Source organism: Colius striatus, chromosome 2 (assembly GCF_028858725.1).
Source record: "Colius striatus isolate bColStr4 chromosome 2, bColStr4.1.hap1, whole genome shotgun sequence".
NCBI classification, from domain to species: domain Eukaryota; kingdom Metazoa; phylum Chordata; class Aves; order Coliiformes; family Coliidae; genus Colius; species Colius striatus.
Genome location: NC_084760.1, coordinates 115,647,986 through 115,672,454, shown reverse-complemented (window position 1 = coordinate 115,672,454; position 24,469 = coordinate 115,647,986). Strand labels below are relative to the sequence as shown.

Here is a 24,469-nt window from a genome sequence, read left to right as displayed (position 1 = left end):
TCCTGTGCGTCTGAAACAAAATCTGAAGTGTCAGTTAAAAAAACAACTCAACCCAGACTCCAAAACTTAGCACATCTTTGAGGTTCTTCACAGAAAACAGATTCGGGAGGAATTCTTAGCACTTGAAAAATACCGTTGGTCTAAAATAGAGACTTGTGTACATCCAAAGTCTGATTCAGTAGGAGAGGAAGAGCTTCTCTTTCTCCCATCCCTGGGTCCTTCAGATGAAGGGGTTTGGAAGATAGGTTTTGATTCTTGTGGCCTTTCCGTTACGTTAACTCCTGTAATTAATCAGACTGATAGGCAAAAGAAATCCAGAAAAAGAATTTCAGTGTTGAAGTGCTTCCTCTCTCTTGTTGTGACGTTTGGTGTCCTTCCCTGTGCTGTGCGTGTCTCCAGAGCTCCCAGATGTGTGGGATTGTGCTGTGTGGCTGTGGCGGGCTGTAACGGAGCAGCAGTGAGGAGGAAATCCTGGTGTACTCTGCGGATCCTCGTTGGGATGGGTGAGATGCAGGCCCAGGCTGCCTCGATTCACTGCCACAGAAGCAGGCACTGGGCCTCTGCTGCAGTTCGAGTTGCCTTGTGGTAGTGTCAACTAACGCAAAATGGGAAATCCAGACCGGAGGTGTAAAGTAACTTGCAGTTTGGAGTTAGGAGAGAGAATCACTTTTGTTTCTCAGATTTTTTTCTCTCCTTTCATGTCTCGCAAAGGAAAAAGAGGAGAATTGGGGATGGGGGGAGATGTGCTGGTTGGGTTTCTTTCTCTGGTGAGAACTCTATTAGGTGTCATTTCATTAGCATCCAGAAACTACTGTGGAGTCTGCTTCTGAAGTAAATACGTGCAAACTTTTGTTTCTGAGTAAGAGCAAGTAAAGCTATATTTAAGAGATGGAAAAATGCAGCTCAGGTATGTTTTTATCTTTTTATATAGCTCTAAAATGAGGAACATACATTTTGAAAGAGACTTGTGGTACTTTACGATGCTCTAAAATCTGCGCTTTCATTCGGAGAGAAACTATTGCATCGAGAAGTTTATTCCCATCACTTGTAATTTTTCCATAGCAGGTCTTGCACACCAAGAAAAACAGTGTTCTCACACCAAGAAAAATGACCTTGTAAAATGTAGTAACAGAGCCACCAACAATATATGCTATAGCACATGAAGTCAGATTCTCCACCGTGGTGCTTGCAGCAGTGTTACATTAGCACGAAACTTAGCGCTTGTGTATTAGGCTGGAGTCATGCAAGAGAACGTAGTTTGAAAAGGAGCACAATGCTGTAAACAGCTCTTTACTTTTAATCTCCTTGCTCCTGTCCTTGCCCCCCTCCTCAATAAACAAACATGCAAGCGATTACAGCGTGTCAGGAATGTTCTCTGAGCCGTACCAGAAGAAACACATTCTGCTGCTTATGAACGATTGCACAAGAGTCGCTCTCCAGGCCCTGTGAGGAGTCCTTTGCAGGGCTGTGCTCTTCATTTTCTCCTGAGATCCTTAGCTCAAGATGAGCAGGTCAGAAATGCGGTGCTGTTACCTTTGTTGGTCTGCATTTCAGCCTATCTAAGGTTGATATGTTCCTGCTGCTCCTTGTACTGGATACAGGCAAATTGCAAAACGATCTCCAGTCAGACGCAGGGGTGATTTCCAGCTTTATGCTGTTCTCAGATTAGGTAGGACTCAAGCTGTTTAGTTTTTTAAAGCTTGTTTGAGCTTTGGAGCTTTATGTTTGGTTAGTTAACTGATCATCTAAATCAGCTTGGAAAAAACATCAATTCAATGTTTTGCATTCGTGTTTTCCAGCCTGTCCTTAGCCTGTAGAAGACGCCTTTAAGTGGGTGTACAGCAGATACTTAAGATGAGCACTAAGCCCTTATACGTTACACAACTTCCAGAGCAGGTGAAGAAGGCAGGCTGATTTTTGTGAAAGCCAAAATCTCTTTTGATGAGGTTGCTGCTCATCACAGAGGATGCTGTTTGTGCTTTTTGACAGTGATGGTAAAACCTGCCTGTTCTCAGCAGGCTGTGCCGCGCTGGTTCGTAGCTAGAGCTCACCCTTGCCGTCAGCATATGTTCTTCTAGTTATGCACTAAGCTTTATGAATGACTTAGACCATGTGCAGTTCATTCTCTCATCTCCCAAGGGAGAGAATTATGTGTGCTCTTTAGTGGTTTTGCTAGTGGGCTGTGGCTTGTTCCAAGATCTAGGGGGAAGGAAGGATGATTAGCGTTACGTGTGCTGCCGAAGCACAGGATAAAAAGGGAAACGAGGGTGAAGGGGTGAGACTGCTCTCTGAGTAGAGGAGCATTTGCTGTTGTCTGTGGCTCCCAGGAGAGATTCTTCCACTTTCCAAACCTGGCTCCAGGAAAACTCCAGAAAGTATTAATTAAGCTTCTCTTCCTAGCAGACTAAAGGATCCCTGTCAGAAAAGAGTACCACACCTTCAGGGGAGGATGTGGCAAGCTTTTTAGTATTTAAGGCTATTGCAATAGTTTAGAATAGGGATCCAGGAATATTGGGTTTTGTTGTGGCTGCAAGGAGCACTGTTAGGCAGGTATGAATGTAACTTCCACCATCAGATTTGACCAAGACATTTGGATGAAGTGTATTTTGCTGAACTTCAGCAACAGTTACTGTGCTGCTCACCTTGGGTCATCACAGGCAAATACCTGGTATTAGATCATAAGGTGCCTCTCCAGTTTGTAACTCTAACTCAGAGCAGTTTTTTTCCTAGTGCTTTATACCACAAGAGTCTATTGGAGTTCTTTATTTCTGTTTTGAACATGACTTAGGATCATTTTTGTAGCTTCTTTATAGCACCAGGATATTTGTGTGAAAAAAAAAAGCAAAGTGCATGTAGTTCTAAATTCCTTTTGGGCCATCATGGTGTTTTTATGTCCATTCCCACGGAGCTGGAGCCAGACCACAGGGCAGAGGTCCTAGAGACATTCCTACTTTAGCCTTTCTCTTTGTCCATCCTTACCTCTGAGGCTGGGGGTGGCAAGAGGAGAGTGGTTAAGTGGAAGTCTGCTAACATGAGGGACTGAGCCCTGTGGCAGTCAGGTGGCTGCCTCATGGTAGTGAAAGGAGCGGTGGGTTTGAGTCTGATTCCTGAGACGGTCTCGAGCTGTTATGATTGCACTTGGTGACAGTGACAGTGGAGAGACGAGGCATGGGTACAAAGGGACCCTGGAAGGAGTTGGGTTGGTACTTTTTACATTGATTCGTCTGACTTGGACAATCAGCACTGGTTCTGAAGTAGCTTTTATTTTGTAGTCTTCACTGATTATGTAGAGAAGTTTGTTTTACACAGGAGGAACACAGCTGGTCCATTACAGCTGTAACAGTGGTACAGCCACACTGCTACTGACCCCTCACTGACATCTGATTGACACAAAAATCATTCCTCTGCTCCTTCACCTTCAGTTGTCAGTTCTTAGGTTCAGTCGCATTTCCCTGCTCTGCCTTTCTTAATGCCAGCTGACCACAAGAGCAGGAGGCCTAGAGCTGAAGCTCTGCTGTTGCTCTTCCTCAGCCCAACAATTTCATCATCATTCTTCTGTCTGGAGCTGGTCACTGTGTACTCCTTTATGATTTTTAACGTACATGCTGATAGGTAACTGAGCCCCAGTCCTTAAAGCCTCAGCATACTGAGTTTTTTAACACCTTGCTCTGCTGTGAAATGCATTTACTGGGGAGACATCTGTTTAACCAATCTGGGTTGCAGTCACTGTGGACTGGGAACTGTGTTTTGAATTCAGCAGTTGATATTTTTTCTCTACACTCATCTACTGCATCTGTATATTAATAATCAATGCCTTATTGTTCCAAAGTGGTGGGAAAAACCTTCAAAGAAAACAAGGAACAATGAAAGAATTGTCAGTTAGGCAGAAACTCTGGCTGTGTTGTGTCAGTCCTGACAGCATTACAGGAAGCAAAGTGCAAAGACAGTGGCACTGATAGTGGTACAGACTCTGCTATCTTTGCCCACCAACCTAGTACACACATATACTCATCATGTTTGAAAAGGTAATATGTGAGAGGGCTACACGTGGCTTCTGACAACCCAGGCACCCGTATTCCAGCGGGGGGGAAAGATGGCTTTGGAAGTCACTTTGTTTTTTTAAGATGCACAGGTTTGGAGATACTCATGTCTAAGAACTTCTCATTTTTTTTCCTTTACTACATAAAAGTGCACAGAATGCAAGTAACAGTAGGAAGTAATTTAGCCATACTTCTGCTTACATTCTTGTGAGTGGTTAGTTTAAAATGTTGGAGATTCACTCATGCTGCAAATATATCTGCAGACAATTTGGATGTTTCCTTACACAAACAGACAATAAACTGAAGCAGTGTCTTTTTTCTTTGTGCTTATATCCTGAAAGCATAGCAATGGACAAGATGCAGCAGCTTTAGCAGGTTTAACTCTTGGAGTCGGTTGCTTTATGCTCTTCTTTGTGTGTGTTTTGCTCATCATCCTCACAAACAAATGTGGTAGTATCCAGTTGTGCCTCATTCGTTCTGTTCACAGTGATGTTTAGTGCTTGGTGGGCCTTTTGGTTATGACTCTTGTCTTGCTATCTGCTTTAGGACTACTTAAAAGCTCTTTAAATTGACTGAGTAACATCCTTCATAAAAGATGCCTTTTTGAAGCGTTATTTTCCAGTTATAGCAGAGCATTTTATTCTAATTTTCGTTATTTAAATCCCAACTCCAAGCCCCTTGGTGCTGAGATCCCATCGCTGTGGTGTTGCTTGTGTACGGCGTGTAGCCTAACAGTTCTCCAGGCCTGAAGGGAGGCTGCAAGCAGGGCCACAAATGAATAATGAAGTGATAACTTAGAGCAGAAAAATACAAAGTGCTTTAGTAAGTGGCAAAAGGAAGCATTAAATGATGCAGAGGTTACTGTTGCACTGTAATACCATTGTGCCTCCGGGACAGCCATTTAGCAAGTTTTGAAGACACAAAAATGCCAGGCTAAATTCATAGTCTGAAACATGGAGATGAATAACATTTCCAAGAAGCAGAGTAGTGAGCTCATTGATACATCAGCAAGAGCAGAATGTTTCCACTGTTGGTATTTCCATGTACTTTCGATTTGAAATAGCAGAAGAAGAAAGAAAACACAGTGAAATGTAACTTATTACTGTAATAAGCCCTGGCTTGCTACGGCGGTCAGTTGTGTGGCAGCGTAATGCTCGGTGTGGGTGGTACTGGTAAGCAGCTTCTTTAGCCTTTTGCCCTTGCTTTTCAGTGCCTGGAGAACTCAGGGAAGAGGGTCATATTTTTTTCACTTCTCCCTTTTAGCAGTCAGCAGGATGAAAGCAGGGCTGGAGTTGTTCACCTCAAAGCTCCTGTAGGGTAAGGGCTGTTTAGAAGCTTTTAATGTTACAGAGGTGCTCGCAAAGATGGGATAGTAAAGCTGGAGATGGAATTTTTCTTTCTCTCAACTCTTGTTAAGAGTCAGGCCATGTTGAAAGGCAGAAGTGCAAACGTATCTTGGCTTTTATGCCAGACCTACATTCTCAGTGTGTTTAAACTGACCCTGCTCCACTGACTTCCACAAAGCAAAATGAGTCAATGGCTTGTGTTGGCTGCAGACTCAGCTGAAGTTCCTCCTTCACAGCTCAGTTTGTCTGCAGAACTGATATGCACATAACACACGTACTCTGAACCTGCATCCGTGAACACAAGCTGGGCTTTGGCGTGTGGCTTTTGCTGGACTGCATGAATTCATTTCCATCTAGTAAGTTTCATCAGCATCCTGCACTGTTTTGTTCCATGGTAGCTCTTCTTCCTCAGGAAGATTAAACTTTTTGCCTTGATGACTGCAGAGACCAGCACTTGTGACAATACTGTCAGGAGTACAGTGTATGTATCTATAAAATCCATCCAAATAATGTGCCCCATCTTTTCCTGCTGCTGTTTACAGGGCCACTCTAAAAACGTGGATTCCTTCCTTTCTAAGGAACAGTTGCTGAGTCAGTGCTGTCCATGGGCCAGGTTTAACTTCCAGAAAGTTTCCTTCAGGTATTAGACACTGTCATGGAAACACTTTTTCTTGTGCATGCCCAGCAAGGCTGAGTAGGAGGTGAGGTCTTTGCAGCAGAACTGTGCTGTAGGCTGCGATGGAAAGCAGAGGTAACTGGCAACAGAGCCTAATGTAATGGAAAGAGCAGTGAGGAGGACTTAGCAATAACATGGCCATTTTTTTTGAGGCTAGTGTTTAAAAACTAGTCACATAGGTTTGGTATCTTTCTTGCCTTAGAAGTAACCCAGCAGCAGGTGAGGTTTCCATGAGGAAACCTTAATTACTCTGCTGGAACCAGCTGCTGAAGGTTATGTTATTATGTTTTATATATATATATATATAATGTTATAATAAAACATAAATCTGCTCCATTTTATCTGCCACACTTATCAGTGGGAGGTTTTAAAAATCAATATAGACTTGGTCTAGATATAGCATTAGTAATCAAATATTTACTGATGTCTGTTCGTGCAAGTTACCCCCCAAAACCCAGTAGTTTAAATAGCTTAGAACAAAAGCTTCCCACAATATTGACTTTTATTGACAATTAAACCCCACAGCTAACTAGCAGGGATTTTGTAATACCTCAGTATGCTCACCTCCTACAGCATGGAAGTTGCTTATACACTGTTAATTTTTATAGCAAGAAATTATTTAGCATCTATTTAGCGACACAACAGCAAAAAAACTGTCCCTGTCTTTAACATCTACAGGTACAGCTCTCATCTGAAAGTCTCTTGCAACGACCTCAGTGATCAGACTGGAGTTGCTTAGGATGCAGTGTGTATATTGGTGTTTTGTGCCGCTGATTTCAAGATCCTCCGGACTGAAGAAGTCTGTAAAGGTTCACTGCACAGAGCAGGCTATAACAAAGCAGTTAATGATTCTTGTGACATGAATGCTGCCATTTCAGTTTGCTTGAATGACACTGGCATTCTGGCTTAGATATATCACTTTTTATTAGTTGGGGCTTTTTTGAAACCAACTAGATATTAGGCATGGGTATGCATCTTAGCTAAAGTATAACTGAGCCAGCCCGTGCCTTTTGCCCCTCAGAGTGCCTGAAGGTTTTCAGAACACGTAACCACAGTGATATTTTTATAAAGGAATGTTCACCTCATGGGATTTTTGTTAAGGTGTTCTATTTTTTTGGTCCAAGTTACAGCTTCACTTTATTGTACATGATGTCCAATAAAAAAGATATATGTCTGTGACTGGACTTTGAAAAAGGGCCATGGTGCCTATTCCATTTAAAGGGAATGAAGTCAAGCAGTAAATTTGCTGGTCGCCCTTTTCATATTGACTGTATCTCGGCCAGCAGTTGGTCTTTGATGTTGTAACAATAGAGCAAAGGCAGAGGAGGAGGAGGATTAGGACCTCCATAATATAAAAACAAGCCTGCATTCATCATGATTTTTATAGCGCGCGGTCCCTGTCTCTTGGAGGTTTGCAGTATAGACTCTGTACGGCAATCTTAACGTTTGCAGGTGGTTTACGATTCATCCATCATTACTTCTAGCACCTCTTCCTCATTCAGAGTTTGTTTAGGTGTTCAGCATTTAACTTTTTCAGTCTTACTCCCTTCTCCAATAGGGAAACAGATGTATGTCAGGGTAGAGCTTCTGGAGTATCGTTTTCCTTTACAGGGGTGGGTTGTCAACGTTATTCATGAAAGGCTCGCCGCAGCTGGCCAATAGAGTATCTATTCCTCATCGTGTGCTTTAGAGTCCAGGCTTTTATTGGGGAAGAATAGAGGGGTTGATATGTATATGCCTGACACTTGTGGAAATATATATCAAAAGAGAACCTGGGGCAGCCGCACTATGGCCGTGTCTTCAGGCAAGCTGGAACAATAGCACCAAAGGTTTCGGGTGAACTCTTGAGCCTGGTCGAGTCCTGGAGCTTTTGATATGCATTTAAATGGCAGCAGCATTAGCTCTCCATCAGAATATGCAGAAGGAAAAGGGTCACCCATTTCATCAAAACCTGTAAGGTACCAAGTTACACAAAGTGCAGATAGACTGAGTTGTGAGCAGAGCTTGGAAAGAGATGAATCCTCTGTAAAGCAGTGTTGTGGCTCTGTGTGTGACGTAGCAGATGTGGAAGGCAGGATGCATAGAGCATTCTCAGGGATAACGGCAGCAGCAATGAGCCTGCGCTGTATCAGATGCTCAAAATGAGCTGCAAGGAAACCATCCGTGGAGGCACCAGGTAAAATTGCTTTACTGCACCCTGTTCCAGTGGCTCTTGCTTAGATCCTGAGTTGTCCTGATAAGGCAGAATGCCTGGAAGCTTCTCAACCAGGCTCCAAAGACACCTGACCCAAGGAAGGGAAGGGGAAGGTGCCCATCTGTAGTGCATTGGACAGTTCAGGGCTTGATTTAGGGTTGAATCCTGTGCCTTCTAGGTGTTCAGGTCAGGCCTGTGAGTCCAAACTCATGAACAAGTCACCACTTGCCAGCTGAGCTGCGGTAGTCCTTAGATGTCTTATCCCACCTCCATCCCACAGCAAAATATGAGGTGGTTCTATGTTTATCAGTAAGTCAGCACTAAGCAAACAAACCCTACCCAGGACTGTCACCAGGGGGACTGCATGCTGTCTGTCCTTGGACAAAGCACACCGTGGTCACCAGCCTCACCACTCTTCAGGGAGGAATCTGTTCTTTTATTTAACATCTACCACAATGGCCATTAAAAAGGCAACATCTGGTGCAGAAAATGCACACATGCTACTTCTGTGCTCTGCTGTATGTCTCCTTCATCAGCCCCAGATTCAGCCTTAGCTGTCTCTGCTCTCCTCAGTATGCCAGCTGATGAACACAAACTATGTGAGGCTTAGCCAATATAAGGTGGGAGTTCTGGCTAGCTAGAGGCATCACCTAGTTTGTAAAGGAGTTTGCCCTTGAGGGATCAATAGCTCTGAAGAAGCTGCTGAAATCCCATTGTGGCTCTTTGATCTGGCATTCATGGCTCTTTGAATAATGTACATCAGAGCTGCCTTTCTCACCTACCACCCCTCTTTCTTCCTCTCTTGTCCTTCTCCTAAGACCATTTTTTTTCATGTTCTTAGGAATATAGTGATAGCAGTCTTACATCAACACCAAATGAAGTAATTAGTTGCATAACATCAGTGTAAGGGCCAGAATAATACCACTTCTCTGATTTTCTTTTTCTTTACCCCATTTAAGTTTTTACATGGTCAAATACAAGAGGAGCATGCAGCTGAAACTGAGTTTTTACACGTGTATGGTCTGAGTGGGGGAGAAGGGCTATATATGCCAATTCCCCAACAGCACTGCTGCCATTGATAGAGCGTGCCACAATTACATTGCAATCAGGTGGTAAGCCCCAGAATTCCTCCCATGACAGTTGCTACAGTTTATTTGTAAGAGCCATATGAGGAGAAAAGATGTGTATTTATCACTTTAGCACAGTTAAGTAGCTGGAAGTGAGTTCTGTGCCACAGCCTACCAGGAAATGCTCTTCCAACCTGCTCTGTGGTACGTCTGCTGTGTATGTGCTTTGGAATCTCTCTTTGTACAGAAGCAACTCTCTCTCCCTGGGATCTGGCATAACAGCTCAGGTTATCATGTCAGCAGAGGAGGGTAGGACATCTCAAACCTGAACTAACTCCTCTTCCATCTTCTACCTTGCTGCTCTGTCTGGCTGCTGGGACTGATCTAAAGATGCATTTGGCCCTCTCCATGCAGTTTATTGTCAGTGGCGTCTGGGTGGCTTCAGGCACATGCTAAGATTATAACAAGTTTGAAAAATAAAACCCTTTAGCCTAAAAATAGCTCAGAACCAACTAGTGATCCTGGGGCGGAGGGGAGAGAGAAATGAAGAGATTTGCTTTTCACGTAAGTGTCAGATTGAAAAGCATCTGCCTCGCTCCGTGCATGTATGGTATTCATTTCCTGCCTGCACTCGGCTGGAATGCCCCCCGAGTCGTTTGAAATTGAAAATTGAGTCATGCTTCTTTAATCAGCTCTAGGAAATAGTCCCTCTCCCTTACTGCTCGAAGAAAAATTTATATATACATGCATAGAATTCATAACACAAAAAGCCCCCACTTCTCTCTCCAGGGCAAATCCTTTCCCTCTCCCCTCTTAAACAGAGAAACGTCTTCACGTTGTCTCGTCACAGCCCACCGCGTATCTGCTCGCTCGCTCTTCTTCCCCCTCGTGTCACTGGAGGGAGGCCTTTCTCTTGTGTGTCTGCTGCTGCTTGGTCTGTCATTGGGGCAGTTCAGGGACATGTAGAGAGAGGGCACAATGTCCGCTGCTGATGTCTTGATACGAGAACAAGACAGTTATTGCACTGTGTGTACAGATGCCGTTTATACTAATGACTTCCAGTTGCTCATGTATCAGGCTTCGAAGTTTGCTAAATGGAGAGGGTAAAACTACTAGAGAGAGGGAGCAGTTCTCTGCAGGAGCAGAGGTGTGGGGTCCTGAGGCAGCCGCTCCGATTGCTGCTGCTGTTTTGCTGTAAACTCCTGGGTGTAGTAACAACCCCGTTCCAGAGACCGTTGTGAGGCACGGAGTTGGTGTGTAGATATTGAGCATAAACAAACACTGCCTTTCCTCTGCCTTCACCCACTAACTTCCATCAAAAGAAAACGAGTATTGGCCGGGAAGGCAGCTAAGGGAGGGTCGAGTAAATTATCTCGCCGTGATTCAGTGGAGTGTGTGTTTTGAGCATCAAGACTCAAGTGATTTGCCTTTTTTCAGGCACAGGAGTAGTATTGCCAGCAGCACAGGAAACATCATGTTTTTGGAATATAACACTTGTCTGCTTTCTTGCTTTCCTGTTATTAGCTTTTGCTTGTGTGATGAAGTCATCATGTAACTTTTAGTCCACGGGGACTAAACACTTTCTAGTCTCTAAAAACATCTGCCAGCTAATGCAGCCAGAGTCGCAGCCACTTCTGAAAGCATAGGGTGGATGTTCAGTGGCATATGAGAGGGAGACACGGAGGCTGGGAATAGCTGTTTCTTGGAAACTTAACAGCTGAAGGCAACTTTGGAAATTGAAAAGGTTTCAAGTAAGGTTACTCTTGTGGCTAGGGAGAGATGAAAACTTCATTTATTAAAGCCGGTTCACCTAGTGAAATCCTAGCCAGAGTGATTTAGTGGAATAAGCTTGCAAAAGGCCCTGGTTTAAAACCCGTGAAAATAACTTCAGATGTATGTTTGTTCTCTTTCATTCACACTGACTTTGTGTGTGCTGGCCTGCAAAGCCTGACCAAAAAAGTTGTGTACCAAAAGTATTCCTATTCTGGCTTTCCTTTGCCTTTGTGGGTTCGGTTGGAGCTTAAGGCAGATTTTCCCCATTTGGTTGGAACCCCATGTGTAAATTATGATGCAGATGTCAAAAGATGGGTGAGATTAAACTCATTGAATGAAATTTAGCCATGGCATTGATAGAAAAGAATGAGAACTTACAGGGAGTTTGCATGCTGTCACCCCAGGTTACTGGAGGGGAACAGCTGGGCTGCGTTTCAGTTGTACGTTTGCCTGTTCCGCCACTAAATCCACGTGTCCTGTACGGAGAGCTCCAGCCAGGCAGTGGTTACAGGGAAGATCTTCAGACTTGGGAAGTACAACTAAATGTTTACCACCAGCTCAGGCCACTGCAAACCCTTATTGACTACAAGCAAAACTTGGCACTGAACATCTGTCAAAGCCCTGCACCGTTTTAATTGTGGGCCGTCCCATGGACGGCCGAGGATCTGCTGCAGAACAAAGCACCAGTGGGTACTATGGTAGAAAATTTGCTAAAGGGCCTCTGTTGTTTTTGCAGCAGACATTGAGCTGTAGTCACCACCAAGTCCTTTTTGTTATCAAAGTGTTTATACTTCACCTCAAGCTGAACCATACTGTTTGTATTTTACAGCTGAAGGAAAACATGAAATACGAGCAAACAACAGAGCATGGAAAATAGCTGTTGTGTGAAATGTGTGTCCACAACATGTAGCAAAAGGTTGCCAGATCCAAGTATAGTATGGTTGGTTTTCCTCTTAATCTGTGAAGAGAGAACACTGTATGCCAGAGCAGTTCAGATGTGGAAGAGACAGGGAACTTGGTGAGAGAGATTCCCAGCCAGAGGCTGAATGATGAACAAAGCTTGGGGACTGCAAGTGAACAAAGAGGCTGCATAGAGGAGGGATGGCAGCGGGGCCGCTCCAGCACTCAGGAGCCTTCTGCTCAGGTGGTTCAACAAGGCAACAGCCTCTTCCTGTCCTGCAGAGGCTCCTGTCCTGGTATTGACCATCAGCCTTGAAAGAGTGGTCTGGGACTTTCTGAACCTGAGGTGTGAAGGGGCCCTCAACACTACTAGAGCAGTAGCTCTAGGATCTAGAAGCTCTAGCAGCTTTAGGATCTCTGCAGTCCTGGCTATGTGTTCAGCTCTCAAGATTTTCTATAAGGGCTAGAAGGTTCCAGTGTGAAAAAACACCTGAAATTTGAAAGCTGTGATTCTGAAGTACATGTGCCCAGATGCTTGCAGATTCTGCTTCTGCCAGATGCAGCTCCTGAGAGCTATTTCAGCATACAGCACACAATCAGCTCGGGGGGCTCAGTACATACTTGGGCATCCCAAGCACCTCACGGCCTCTGCTGAGGCACATCCAACTTTGAGTTTCTGCTGTCCTAATTGCAACAGTATTTGTAGCTCCATCCTGTTCTCCACAGAAACAAAATCTCCTGAGGAGCCGTACATCTCCTGGGGCTGATATCTGCCGTAGCAGTGCGCTGTGGGGTGCTGGGTTTGGCCTTTGCAAAGCCACTGAGCCACACATGCAGATGTACTGCAAATTAGAAAGAACAGGAAGGACACAATGTGCTTTTATTATTTTGCCAGACTAAATAGAGAATTATTAAATTAAAAAAGAGATGCTGATAAACAGAACTCTTGGGGTTTCGTTATAATTATTTTTTTATTACCGGCTGTAGTCAGTGATTCATCTTCTACTTGCACAATGTTTAAAGCAGATGCTGTGTCTTGGAGCCCCTTAGTGAAAACAACTGTGCAAGCCAGCACAGTCCACTTTAAATGATTTGCTAACAGTGACTGTCTATAACTTGTTATTGATTATTGCCACAATTAATTTGTTCAGCTTCCTAGAGATAAGTAAGGCCTTTCACTTCATTGATAGGTGTGAACGTGAGGGACAGGCACACTTTAAGAAAAGGAGAGTGTCTTGAGCAGCTGAATGGTGGACACAACACTCTTCTGGTCTGACTTTGTCTGGAGGGAGGAACCATCAGTGACTTGGAGTGGAGCTATGAGGCTGGCTGGGTACCACTGCATGCTTTGAGCTGGTCACACCTCCAGGCTGGAGGGGGCTTGGAGTAGCCTGGCCTGGTGGAAGGTGTCCCTGAGAGAACACAAGCTAGAGCTAAGAACAGAGCAAAAGTCTTCTGACTGACTGGACTGTATGTGGCTTAATCATGAAAGAAATTTTTCTCTGTGTATGTCTGATAATGCTTTTCAGCTGTTAACTTCCCTGTCTGCTTAGCTCATACTGTCCTCATACCTCTTGCTGCTATGTCCTGTACTGATCACACTCACCAAAACCAGAGAAATAAACCCCAGGAATTACATCATCTCAGTTCATTACACAGCTTGGAATTGCAGAGGTGAAAGTCTCATGTAGTGTCCTGGTGTGTTACTCAGCCTCCCCAGACCAGTTAATTTTAAAGTGATCATTTAGCACTAACCTGGAAACACACGACAGCCTTCAAAATCAAAACAATCTGTTTAGGCAGGTGGGAAATGAAACTGGTCCTAATGGGTGTAATGGTTCTCTGTGAAGGCCCCAGGCCTCATTTTGTCTCTCATAGCAATATAATCTTTTATAGCGTCTGTGAAGTTTCCCAATAAACAAACCTTCCTTGCTGGTGGTGGTTGAAGATGCTGTGCAGGTGCATGAAAGGGCATTGACAGACTGTCGGGTTTCAATTCAATTCCTCTTGTCAAGGTTATTTTACAAGATATTTCAAAGGAGCATACAAGAAATCAAAAAGCAATGTAGCTGCAGCAGGGATTTGGTACTGGATTCCCTTTGCTGTGTGGGAGCTCTTAGGGACAGAAGTTGCATCAGTTTTCCCAAATTCTTTCGACTCCATAATTAGCAGTGCTCACAAATGTGCCCCTAGTTTGGCAAGTGGGGAGGGAATGAAGGAAGGGAGGAAATATGAAGCACAGAAAAAGAGCAGTTGCTCCAGAATGTTTTCTGCAGCTCCAGCCATCCTCACATTCTCTGTCTTGGATGTTTTTTGAGAACTGGAAATGAGATTAAAATAAGGAAGAGAGGAGGGAGTTGGATTCTGGACTTGCTAAAGATGCAGAGAAATTCCATTTTTCCCTGGTTTGGGATTTTCACAAGTTCCCGTTTCTGTTTAACTTCTCTGTGGGGAAGATAAACTGTACATTTCCCTGTGTGTAACAGGACAGAGGGAGAAATAAAATAGGAAGAAGCTGGAGGGAGTTAAAATACCTGTTTGATTATTGAGAAGTTAAACACCAGGTAGGGATCAGGTAGGAAATCCTTCCTGCATGCAAGGTTGTCTCTTGGTGCCTTAAGCCCTGCTGTGATTGCAAGTCCCACCTGCATCACCAGCATTTGAAGTTATCTTCACAAAATCCCTGTGAGTTGCTCTTCTTCCCTGGTTTATGAATGGGCACGTGTTGATCTGTTTGCTCTCCCTTTCTCAGTGCTGGCTGTGGCAACGTCTTATTCTGTAACACAAACAATACAACAGGTTCTCCAGGGTTTATTTGGTTGTCACACAGCTATGAGTAATGTGTTCCTGCTCTAGAACACTCAGAAATCCTCAGCTGAGTCTGTATTAGGAACTGCTGTAAGTATCTGATCCCACGGGGCAGCAGAACTGTAGCTGACAGCAAACATCAGGAACCCCTCAAAAGCGTTGTCACAGAAAGTATGAAAATTGAGAATAATCCTGTGAAATGAAGGGGAAAAAGTGATTTCTCTTAAAATGTTTAGAGCAGATGCATCATTTGGGTAAGAAACCAATGTGCCTGAATTAGAAATGTCATAAATTCAAAGAAACTGAGTCAGTAGTTCAGAGTGAAGCAGCATAGCTTCTAAAGGCAGGCAGGCAGGCAGCACTGCTTTCCCAACAGCCATCAGGAATACAAGCAGTTTACACCTACTACTAAAGAGTGGGAAGTAAAAATATGTGGAATGATGTAGAAATAAGAAGAATCTCCTTTCCTGAAAAAGATAAAAAAGAAATGAATTAAATCACATCTGTTATCTTTGGAACACACCCCCCGTTTTCTTCAGAAAGGATGCTAGTGTTGTGGTCAGGCTGCCTCTTGTTCCTGCTCCACTGGCCTTGGAATATCCTTTGCCTAAGTTAATGCAGTAGAACAGAGTGAGCCCATATTCTTCTCTCCATGTGCAGCTCAAGCTCTCTTTTTATGGATGGCAGCTTGTCTTTTTACCAGAAATACACATTTCCAATAATACTGTAGATTGATTTAGACACTACAGCAAGAATTACTTACCTAAAACCAAAAGGCATTTGATTCATTTTAGTAACTGGAAACAAGTGATCTTTTACTTGTACTGTGAGCAGATAAGTGAAGCTCATGGATATTGAGCACGTCTGTTTGCTGATGGTGCAGCATGAGGCACAAGGAGGCACAGCGTGGGTTGTCCAAGCGTGAAAGGGGCTGCAAGAGATAACGCTGCTTTTAGGCAGAGGATGCACTGTTTAACCTGTCAGTGGGGTGTTCTTGCCAGGTATTAGTCAGCCCTGCTCTTAAAGACAAACCACATCCCCTCCAATGTCTGCTCTCGAGCTTGGCTGTCATTGCCATCGTAAATGTGTGCCAGCTGCTGAACCGGGCTCTTCTGAGCATGCCCTCCCTGAGCAAGCAGAGTGGCCCAGCGCCCTCCCTGCTGCAGCAGCCCTGGCTCTAGGGCAGTTATCATGTCCTCCCTCCCTTTCTCTAACATTGAACAGCCTCAACTCATTCAGTCTGTAATTAATGACAGTCCCTGCCCCAAGCAGCTTGGTAGTGGGCCTGATCAGCCTGATGTCATTACTTCACCATGACAATTTTCTAACTAACTCCATGTGATATTCCATCTGTCTGATACTATTAAAAACTTTTTATATAGCCCTTATTATTGTAGTTGCTGAGCTCCCTGCAAACATCACAGTGAGGAAGGGAAGCACTGTTATCCCCACCGAGGCACAGACAGACCCATGACCTGCCAGGATCACACAGTGAGTCTTATCAGAGAATTAAGTGCAGGTCTCTCAAGCCCTTGGCCAGCTCTAGCTGGAATGTTAGTGTGGAGAATGGGGATGCTCCTGAAGGGGCAAGCAGAGAGGGAAGGGATGAAACTGTATGTGAGAATTTCATTACTTTTTAATAAGGTCTCACTTTATTTTTAATAAAGGTAAGATTATGGGCATGAAACTCCAGAAAAAAAAGCAGTTAAGTAGCACAGGGTTTTTTTGGTTCCTGTGTGAAGTAATTTAATGCCAGCACAATTACACCTTGTTGTTAGTCAGATGGAACTGAGAAGCCATTTGATCCTGAGGGCTGAGAAGTTTGCAGGTCAGTTGTGTTTGATGTGTTAAGTTCTTTCCCAGAGCTTGTGATGTGCTTTCTACTTTATATTGAATAAGAGGGGTGTCAATGGGTGGCCCCCAAAGACATCTGAAAGACCTGCCTGGTCTTTAACAAAGAGGAGACAACACTCACTGTGGTAAATCTGATTTTGCTGTCTGCCATTGCAGTGCAGCAAGAAGGGCAAAGGAGAACCACTTTAGGTTTTGCTTGAGACGGTTGCACCTAGTCCCAGAGTAACTCCTAAATCTTGGCTGATTTAACTCAATATTTTCCGGTAACATGCACAGATGATGTTGTAAAATCTCTTCAGAGGTCGATTTAGGACCTTCTAAGCAAATAAACACAAAATAAAAGAAAAGGCATTGGAACTGTTATCTCTCTGAGAGCTTAAAAAAAGGTATGCTGGCTTCATTTGAGCCAGGGGAGCTGCATGGAGGTTGTGTTTAACCAGAAATGCTGGCAAAAGTATGCTTCAGTAGAGCCAGAACCACATGTGGCCATTCCACTTTAATTGTGCTTGTTTTAAAAGATCAGTCTTTAGTGTTTACCCTCTCCATGCTTGCTGTCTCTTTATGAACTGAAAAGAAAAGCTCCCCAGGCAGTCATACTAAGACCTCAAGCCCTAAAATTTTTCAGCTGAGTCGAAAGCAAAACCTGTGCCGAATCTGCCCCGTGCGGGTTTTTTGTAGCCAGAAGAACGTTGGACTTCTCTGCTGTTTTTTTCTCCCCTGAGTCCCCAGGCCAGTCCTAACCCAGGGAGCCAGTGTTTTGATACTAAATGTATCTCCTTGGTGAGGTCAAAGGTGGTGGCAGCAGCGCTACTGGTTTGAAGGCAGCCTGCTGTAATGTACTAGGAAACCCAAAAGTACGCTCAGCAATAACAAAAGCATTAACCGCTGACCCACACTTGGTGAAATTCAATCCCACCATTAGGCAAACATGAAAATGAGATCCCAGAGGAAGGAAGGTTCAGATGTTCAAGACCAGAGAGGAACATGGGTGAGGAACGTGGACAGCTAGATGGAAGTTGTTGCAGACTGAGGGGAGAGGGGGAAGCTGCCAGTTCAGCGGGATCTTTTCATACCATAAATTGTACCATGTGCCTGACAGGCAGGGGCTTTGCTCCACTTTGGAACAAAGCTAACCCAAACAATTTATAACAAAGATATCTTTCACCATTTTAGGGACACGTTTCATGTGATGTAATTTGATTTGCCAGGAGTTGCTTCAGAGCTTCATGTTTTCCAGATTGGCTTTAAGTTGGAAGCTCGTGTCAATGTGTAGGTGCTGGAATGTTACAGGAGCCTGCAAGAGCTAAGCACCTAAAGCTGACTTGGTTTTATCTGGTGTTGGAGGGTCACAGATGTGCACCACTGGTGGAACCAAGTGTGCTCCAGTGGCAGTCAGATGCAGGCTCACGAGCACCCTCGGAAGCAGCAGCCGTAAATGCTCTGTGTTTCGGCAGCAGCTGTGGGGCTGGAGCCGGGGGCACTGACAGGGCTCACACTCTCCCAGTTGTGTTACAGTGCGCTGCTTTTTCCCTCAGAACATGCTCCCTGCAGATGACCATTCTCCTGAAGACAGCTTCACCCTGAACCCTGAGGACAGAAGAGAATACCCTGACCTGCAGGCTGCCCACCGGCCATTCCCCAAGCAGCGCTTCCGGCAGGAAAACGAGCACACGTCCCTGCAGAGAGACGGCCCCAGATCTTTCCTCCTGGATCTCCCAAACTTCCCTGACCTGTCAAAAGCAGACATCAACGGGCAGAATCCCAACATTCAGGTACAAATCCCTGTTAACGTGTGACACTGGGTTTTTGTGAGCTGCACGTTATTTTTACTGAGCCGAGACCACTTTTCAGCTTGGCTTCCACGGCACACACTCACAACTCCTTGTCTCTCTACCAATAGCACCAAGACAGAATGTATATAATATAACACAGTGCAATGCAATGTTATATATTCAAAGTACATATGACACAGACTTTTTTTGTCTTAAGGGAATGCACAGATATTTTTTTCCAGGTCTGTCTTTGGATACTGTTGATTGCATATGTGTGGGGATCAGCATAGACCTGGTTATAATACTAAAGCCATCTTTGCTAGGTGCCATTTCAGAACATATAACCTTTCTTGATATCAGATGGATATTTTGGAGTCTGTTTCCAATTCTCTGTTGCAAAATTTGTTTGTGAAGAGATTCTCTTTTGGTGGGCTATCATAAAATGCAACCATCCCCAAAGGTTATGGGGGAACAAGCCTTCAAGTTTCAGCTCAAATTGTTGTCCCCTGTATGGAACTAAGACTTACAGTTCATTTCTGCAGCAGTTGCCTAGAGTAAAAAAAATGTTGTCTGCAAGGAACTTTGTTATATGTTATTCCCCAAACTGCCTTGAGTTTGGAATGGCCTCTTAGAAGCCACTTGCATCTTGAAGCTTCAGGGATTAGGAGAAGGAAAAAATGAGTGATTTGTTTTTAATTCAGAGCCTTAAAACAAATTTGGCATTTATAAGCAGTCATTTTTAACCAAAACAATGCATTGAAATGTTGTTCTGCCTAAGATGTGCTTATAAAAACAACGCACTGATAGAACTGGTTTTCTGGTTAAATGAATTCCTGGCTTTTTATAGTCCCCCAGCCCACAAAAAGTACCAACCTTTTGATATGTCTAAGAAGGATGTACATAAATATCTAATAGATCTCTTGGTGAGAGCCCAACACGATCAGGCAGAACAGGCTGGGTCCAAGCTGGCCCTCCATTCCATCACAGATGGCTTGCAACGTTAAGAGGCCTAACAGATCTGCATCAAGCATGGGTCCAAATGCTTGATGGGCCAAGGTAGTAAAGATGTTCAACATGTGGGGACCGTAACACACCCCTCACCCCAGGAGAAGCCTTGCAGAAAGCCTCAGGAAGGGAAGGTCAGGAAGCTATGGGGGCCCTGATTGTGACTTGAGGTAAATAGTGTAACACTATTGTTTGAACAGCATGTAAAACTGCAGAGGACAGGAGGAAACACAAACTTTCACTGATTGGTAACAGCATTTTGTGTTTAGACCCAGGGAACAGATAAATGAGATGGAAACGTTTCCCTGGCTTGTCTGTAGAGTAACTGCCTCTGCTATGACCTCTTTTTCCACCACCTGATCTCAGAAACATGTCAGCCAGCCTTGTCAGCAGTTTTGTGGGACTCTGAGAACTGGGAAGCCTCATCCTGTAAACTGGAAAACATTGGGCAACATTAACGCCAGAGCTGTTGTGCGCAGGGATCAGCTCTGTCAGAAACAGGCTCCCAAAGCTCTGCATTGTATTTACTCTGCTCGCTTTGGTGCACGAATGGGGATATACAAGGCTTCTTCACGTTCCTGGTTGACAGTCCTGCAGCAGGCCAGGCCTTGTGGAGATAAAACTCCCATTAATTCATTAGAGAGTCAATTAAAGTTTCTTTCTTTGCCTAAAGGTTGTAACAGGTGGCCTACTCTTTCGGGACAAACAGGGTTGCAGTGAAGTCTTGCTCGTTAAACAGTACTGACCTGAATGGAAATAAGGACACTTGTTGACTTGCAAATTTCTCATCAGCTGTTTGGCAGGTGAGAGCAGAATCAGTGCTCATTTTTCTTACTGCAGAATGGCTTCAGGCTCTGTAACTTCCAGTCCCGGGAGCGTTGATTTAAAAGTCATCCTGGGAAAGTGAGGTGGGAAAGGAGAAAAAAAGCTCATGTGTGTTCATCTAGCACAATGGGCACATTTACTTCTCAAAGACCTACAGCTTCTTAAGCTACAAACCTGCATAGACCAAAAATAACATTTTTAAGGGAAATTATACTTGGAAATGAAAAAGAACTTAATAAGCAGAGATGAAACAGCCCAGAAAAGAAGGTTGAAAAGATATTCCCATGAGGTTTTCTTATGGCCATTCTTGGGTTCCCCATGAGATGGCAGTTGCTGTATCATGCCCTGGTCGTGTGCTCTTTCAGGAAGTGTTGGATGTCAGAACACCATCACACAGTAATCCACGGAATTAACCTGTCCCCAGGGGCTACTGTGTTTGTCAGGTGGTAATCAAATCAAAGTATATTCAACTGTCCTCTAGAGAAACCTCAGACAGAGCGGTGGGAGCTGCAGTAATCCAAACACAGCAGTCTGATTCCCTGCATGCAAGACCAGGCTGGCCCTGCCTGGCCTGTCTGTGGTGTGTGAGCAGTGTAAAATCTCCTGTCATTTCACAGGGCATTTTCTGCTTGGCTGTGAGTAACTGCAGTAGCTGCCATGGCTTGAAAGCTGGCTGTTGGGTATTTTGGTTTCCTCTTTTTTTGTCATTTTAACAGTTCTGTCGGTGCCTGGAAGACTTCTGGGTGAGGAGGTGATTACAAAACCGGTCACACATTTTCCTTTCCCAAGTGGAGAAGCCCACCTGTGTAGGTTTGCACTCGTTTGAGGAGCTAGCTGAGGGATGCCTGTGCATCCTGGTCATTGGGCAGGGTCATTATTCACAGTCAGACAGAATTGTTCTTAGCCCTGAGGAACAGAACAGTGTCACATGGGAGGCGTACAAGAACCTGCTTATTTTCTGTTTCAGATGGGTTTTTCTCCTCTGTTCCAAACAGCCCTTTACACCCTCTCAGCTCTCTCTGCAGCTGATCCTCTGTTCTGGGCCAGCTGCTTCAACCTGCAGGTGAACTCTTGCTCTGGTCCATCCCCTTTTCCTCCCTGTTTCCCAGGCATGTGTACTGTCACAGGTAGTACGATGTTTTTGTTGTTGCTTTGGTGCTTTCCCAGCAGTGCTCAACACCATGACAAGTGAGCAGAAAAGAGAAAAGTCCTGTCTGTTTGTTGCACAGAGGCGTTTTGTTGCTATAAATGCTCTTCAGAGAACGTGAATTGAGCTTTACAACCAGTATACCTGAAATGCAGCCGGGTGAGTTCCCATTGCGATGGATGTGTTGAACATTCTGGATGGGTGACAGGTTCCAAGTAGAAACTGTGCAGAGTAGGTAGGATTCCTATCCTAAACACATGTTGATGTACCCTGGAAAGCTGAAGTAAATCAGTATATGATATTAAATCTGTTGTGATTATTATAGTGCTGACTCACAGGATTGGAAGTAGTTGAATGAAGTCATTTTAGGCCAGAAGAAAATGCTGCCTGTTTGGTGATATATGTTGTCTTTATCATTTTGCATGAGGCTTGTGTGCTGTATCCACCAGTTAAACCACTCCAGTGCTGCTGGGTTAGCTTTATATATTCTCTTTGATATATATTCAACTTCTAGCTTCTCTTTAAAAAAACATCTACACAGAAGCCTCAAGTGTAGAGACACACACAACTACAGGGAAAGGAGAGTGTATGATCTCCTTGTAAAAAAAGAACTGCAGACTACAGACGACTCTTCTCCAGGTTCACCCTTGGCTGTTTTCCTCCCCTCCATCTACAGCACATGTCACTTTTAACACATTGTGCTAGATGTATTTTTTAGGTAGCCTTTCTATTTGTCATTTGAAGCTGCTGGTTTCTCTGCATTGGCAAGCAACATTCTTGGTATCATCACAAAAGACTCGGTAGTATCTGTCCTAGTGAGCTCTGGCCAGTACATCTCATCCCTAGTCTGGCGCAGTAAGAGTCGGAGGGCTCCAGTAGCAAGTAATTCTTGTCACACCTTTAAGGCTTAATAGTTTAAGGTGGTAGCAAAGCATTTGTACTTAGCATTAAGACCCAGGAAAGCAGTGAGCACGTCTTCATTTTCTTAGTCCTTGCGCTGGGTCTGTACCATGGAGAACTCCCTGGTGCCGAGAGCATCTCTGCGGGCAGCCGCAGCACGGACGGCACGGTGTAGCCATGCTGAGAACTAGCCAGTCCTCTTAGCAAGCTGGAGAGACTGGGCTAGCAGAGCAGGGTGCCAGAGGGCCATGGTTAAACCGCTTCCAATACCAGTCCTGTCATTACTCCTGCACAGACTTCTTGATGTCACAGTGTAACAAGCGCTTGCTGCAGAGTGCAAGACTCAGGGCTGGGTTTCAGACCGGATTTCTGACTCTGAGCTTCGGTTAGGCTCAAAGAGTGCAGCCAGGACTGACAGCCTTAAATACAAGTGGCAGATTTCAAGTCATGTTGTCACCTTTGCTCACAGCAAATTTGGAGGGTCCTTCACTTTTCATCAAATCCAGAAAACTGTTCTGAGTGAGCTGTTGTGGCATCATCAGAAGTAAACTGGTGTCGCCACTGATATAATTGTAACTGAAGTTGTTACCTGAATTTACCATTTCAGTGTCTCACAACAAACTCGTTTCTGTTCCGCTGTCACGGTTCCCTCCTTGCTGACTTGCACATTCACACCTTTATGGAATGGCAGGTTCTGCCTTGCAAACTTGCATTGGTTGCATGAAGGAAGCAGAGGATAGAAATGTCATAGGATCAACCCCTTGCACAATATTGCAAACATAGTTTTTCCTGACCCATCATCTCCCAGTTGCTCAGGGCAGTGTTTACACCCTTCACATGAACTGCCTCAGTAAACAGGACACAGAGCAGTTTGTGTGCTCCAGCAGGCAGGGATGATATTTATCTTCTGCATATATTTTTGGCCAGGAGAAAATTGGATGTTGGTGTCTGAAGACATCTGTGCTTGATAGGTTTGTTTCCATGTCTGTTGTTTTAAGGTACCTGTGCCAACCCTTTTAAACCATTTTTAAAGGAACATCTTTACTTGTAGCTCACACAACCATAAAACAAGTGGCTTCATTTTAGGATGAATACTTCTGGAGACGATTGTGGATTTTATATGAGAACCGTGTTACCACAGACATTTTGAGAAGCTTCAGAAAAAAAACAGAGAATCGTTAGAGTTTTGATAATCACTGGGAGAATAAATCAGAGAAAATGAAGTCTTTAAAACAGCCTCCAAGACAGAAATCCTAAACCAGGTCTATGTTTTAGCTTTTGAGAGAACATGTTTTTGTTGGAGTAGTGACATGGCATGAAAGCTTTTCCAGAGCTGCATTAAATGCCCATTTGTACTGATTCTAGTTCTAGATCTGGTTTCTTTTTTCCTTGTTATAAACAACCCCCAGGACAGAAACCAATCAAACCAGAGGCACATCTGCGAGTTGTTCATGTATGGTGTGTACGTATATGAGTTGCCGTGGGCTAATGTTGTGAGTCTCTCTCCAAGTACTGGGGAGAATTCACAGGATGCTGGTTTTTCAGAATTTCAGACAGGGCTAGGGGAGCAATCCTCTCACAGCTCTGCATTAACTTTTGGGTCATGCCATGGAGGGATTGCTAGGATTGTTCATGGATATCCTCCTTGCTTCTGGAAGGTGCGTTGCAGTTAAACAGGACTGGGCAGGGCAGAGCCAGGTCCCTGAGAGCAAACAGAACTACACTTGATAGAAGCTGTCTGGTTTTTAATTTCCAAGAGTGGCAGTTCAGGCAGTCCCAGGATTCTTTATAGAATTTCTTTCACTCTATGGTTTTTGTGCTGTCTTTTAACCAAACAACTTGGTAATCAAAGCTTAAAACAGCCAGGAGGAATTTAGGTGTGTGTCAGTCTCTGTGATTTTACTTCTGTTATGTTCAGTGCTTCAGTAGCTGTGTGTTGGAAAGCTCATATTAAAGGCCTTTGTAATAAGCCTCCTTGGTAGTAAAAGCAGATTGAAGAGGGATGTGTGGTTGCACAGACATGCCATGGCAGTGCTGTTGGAGCTCCAACGAGGTCTTAGAGCCCTGAAGCCTGTGTGTGACACCTGCCTTGTTTCCCCATGTTGTACAGTGCTCAGCACAAACTTCTCTGTCCCTACAAACCCTCTTTTGCTTAAACTGAC

At 44.3% G+C, this 24,469-nt stretch overlaps 1 protein-coding gene across 1 annotated transcript in view; it reads left to right on the top strand.

Moving 5' to 3' along the window:
- ISM1 (isthmin 1) overlaps positions 1–24,469 on the top strand; it is a 42,686-nt gene that overhangs the window by 6,617 nt on the left and 11,600 nt on the right. Inside the window, exon 3 of the mRNA XM_061989655.1 lies at positions 18,194–18,430. Coding sequence (XP_061845639.1) covers positions 18,194–18,430 — 237 coding nt within the window. The remainder of the gene's footprint in view (positions 1–18,193; positions 18,431–24,469) is intronic.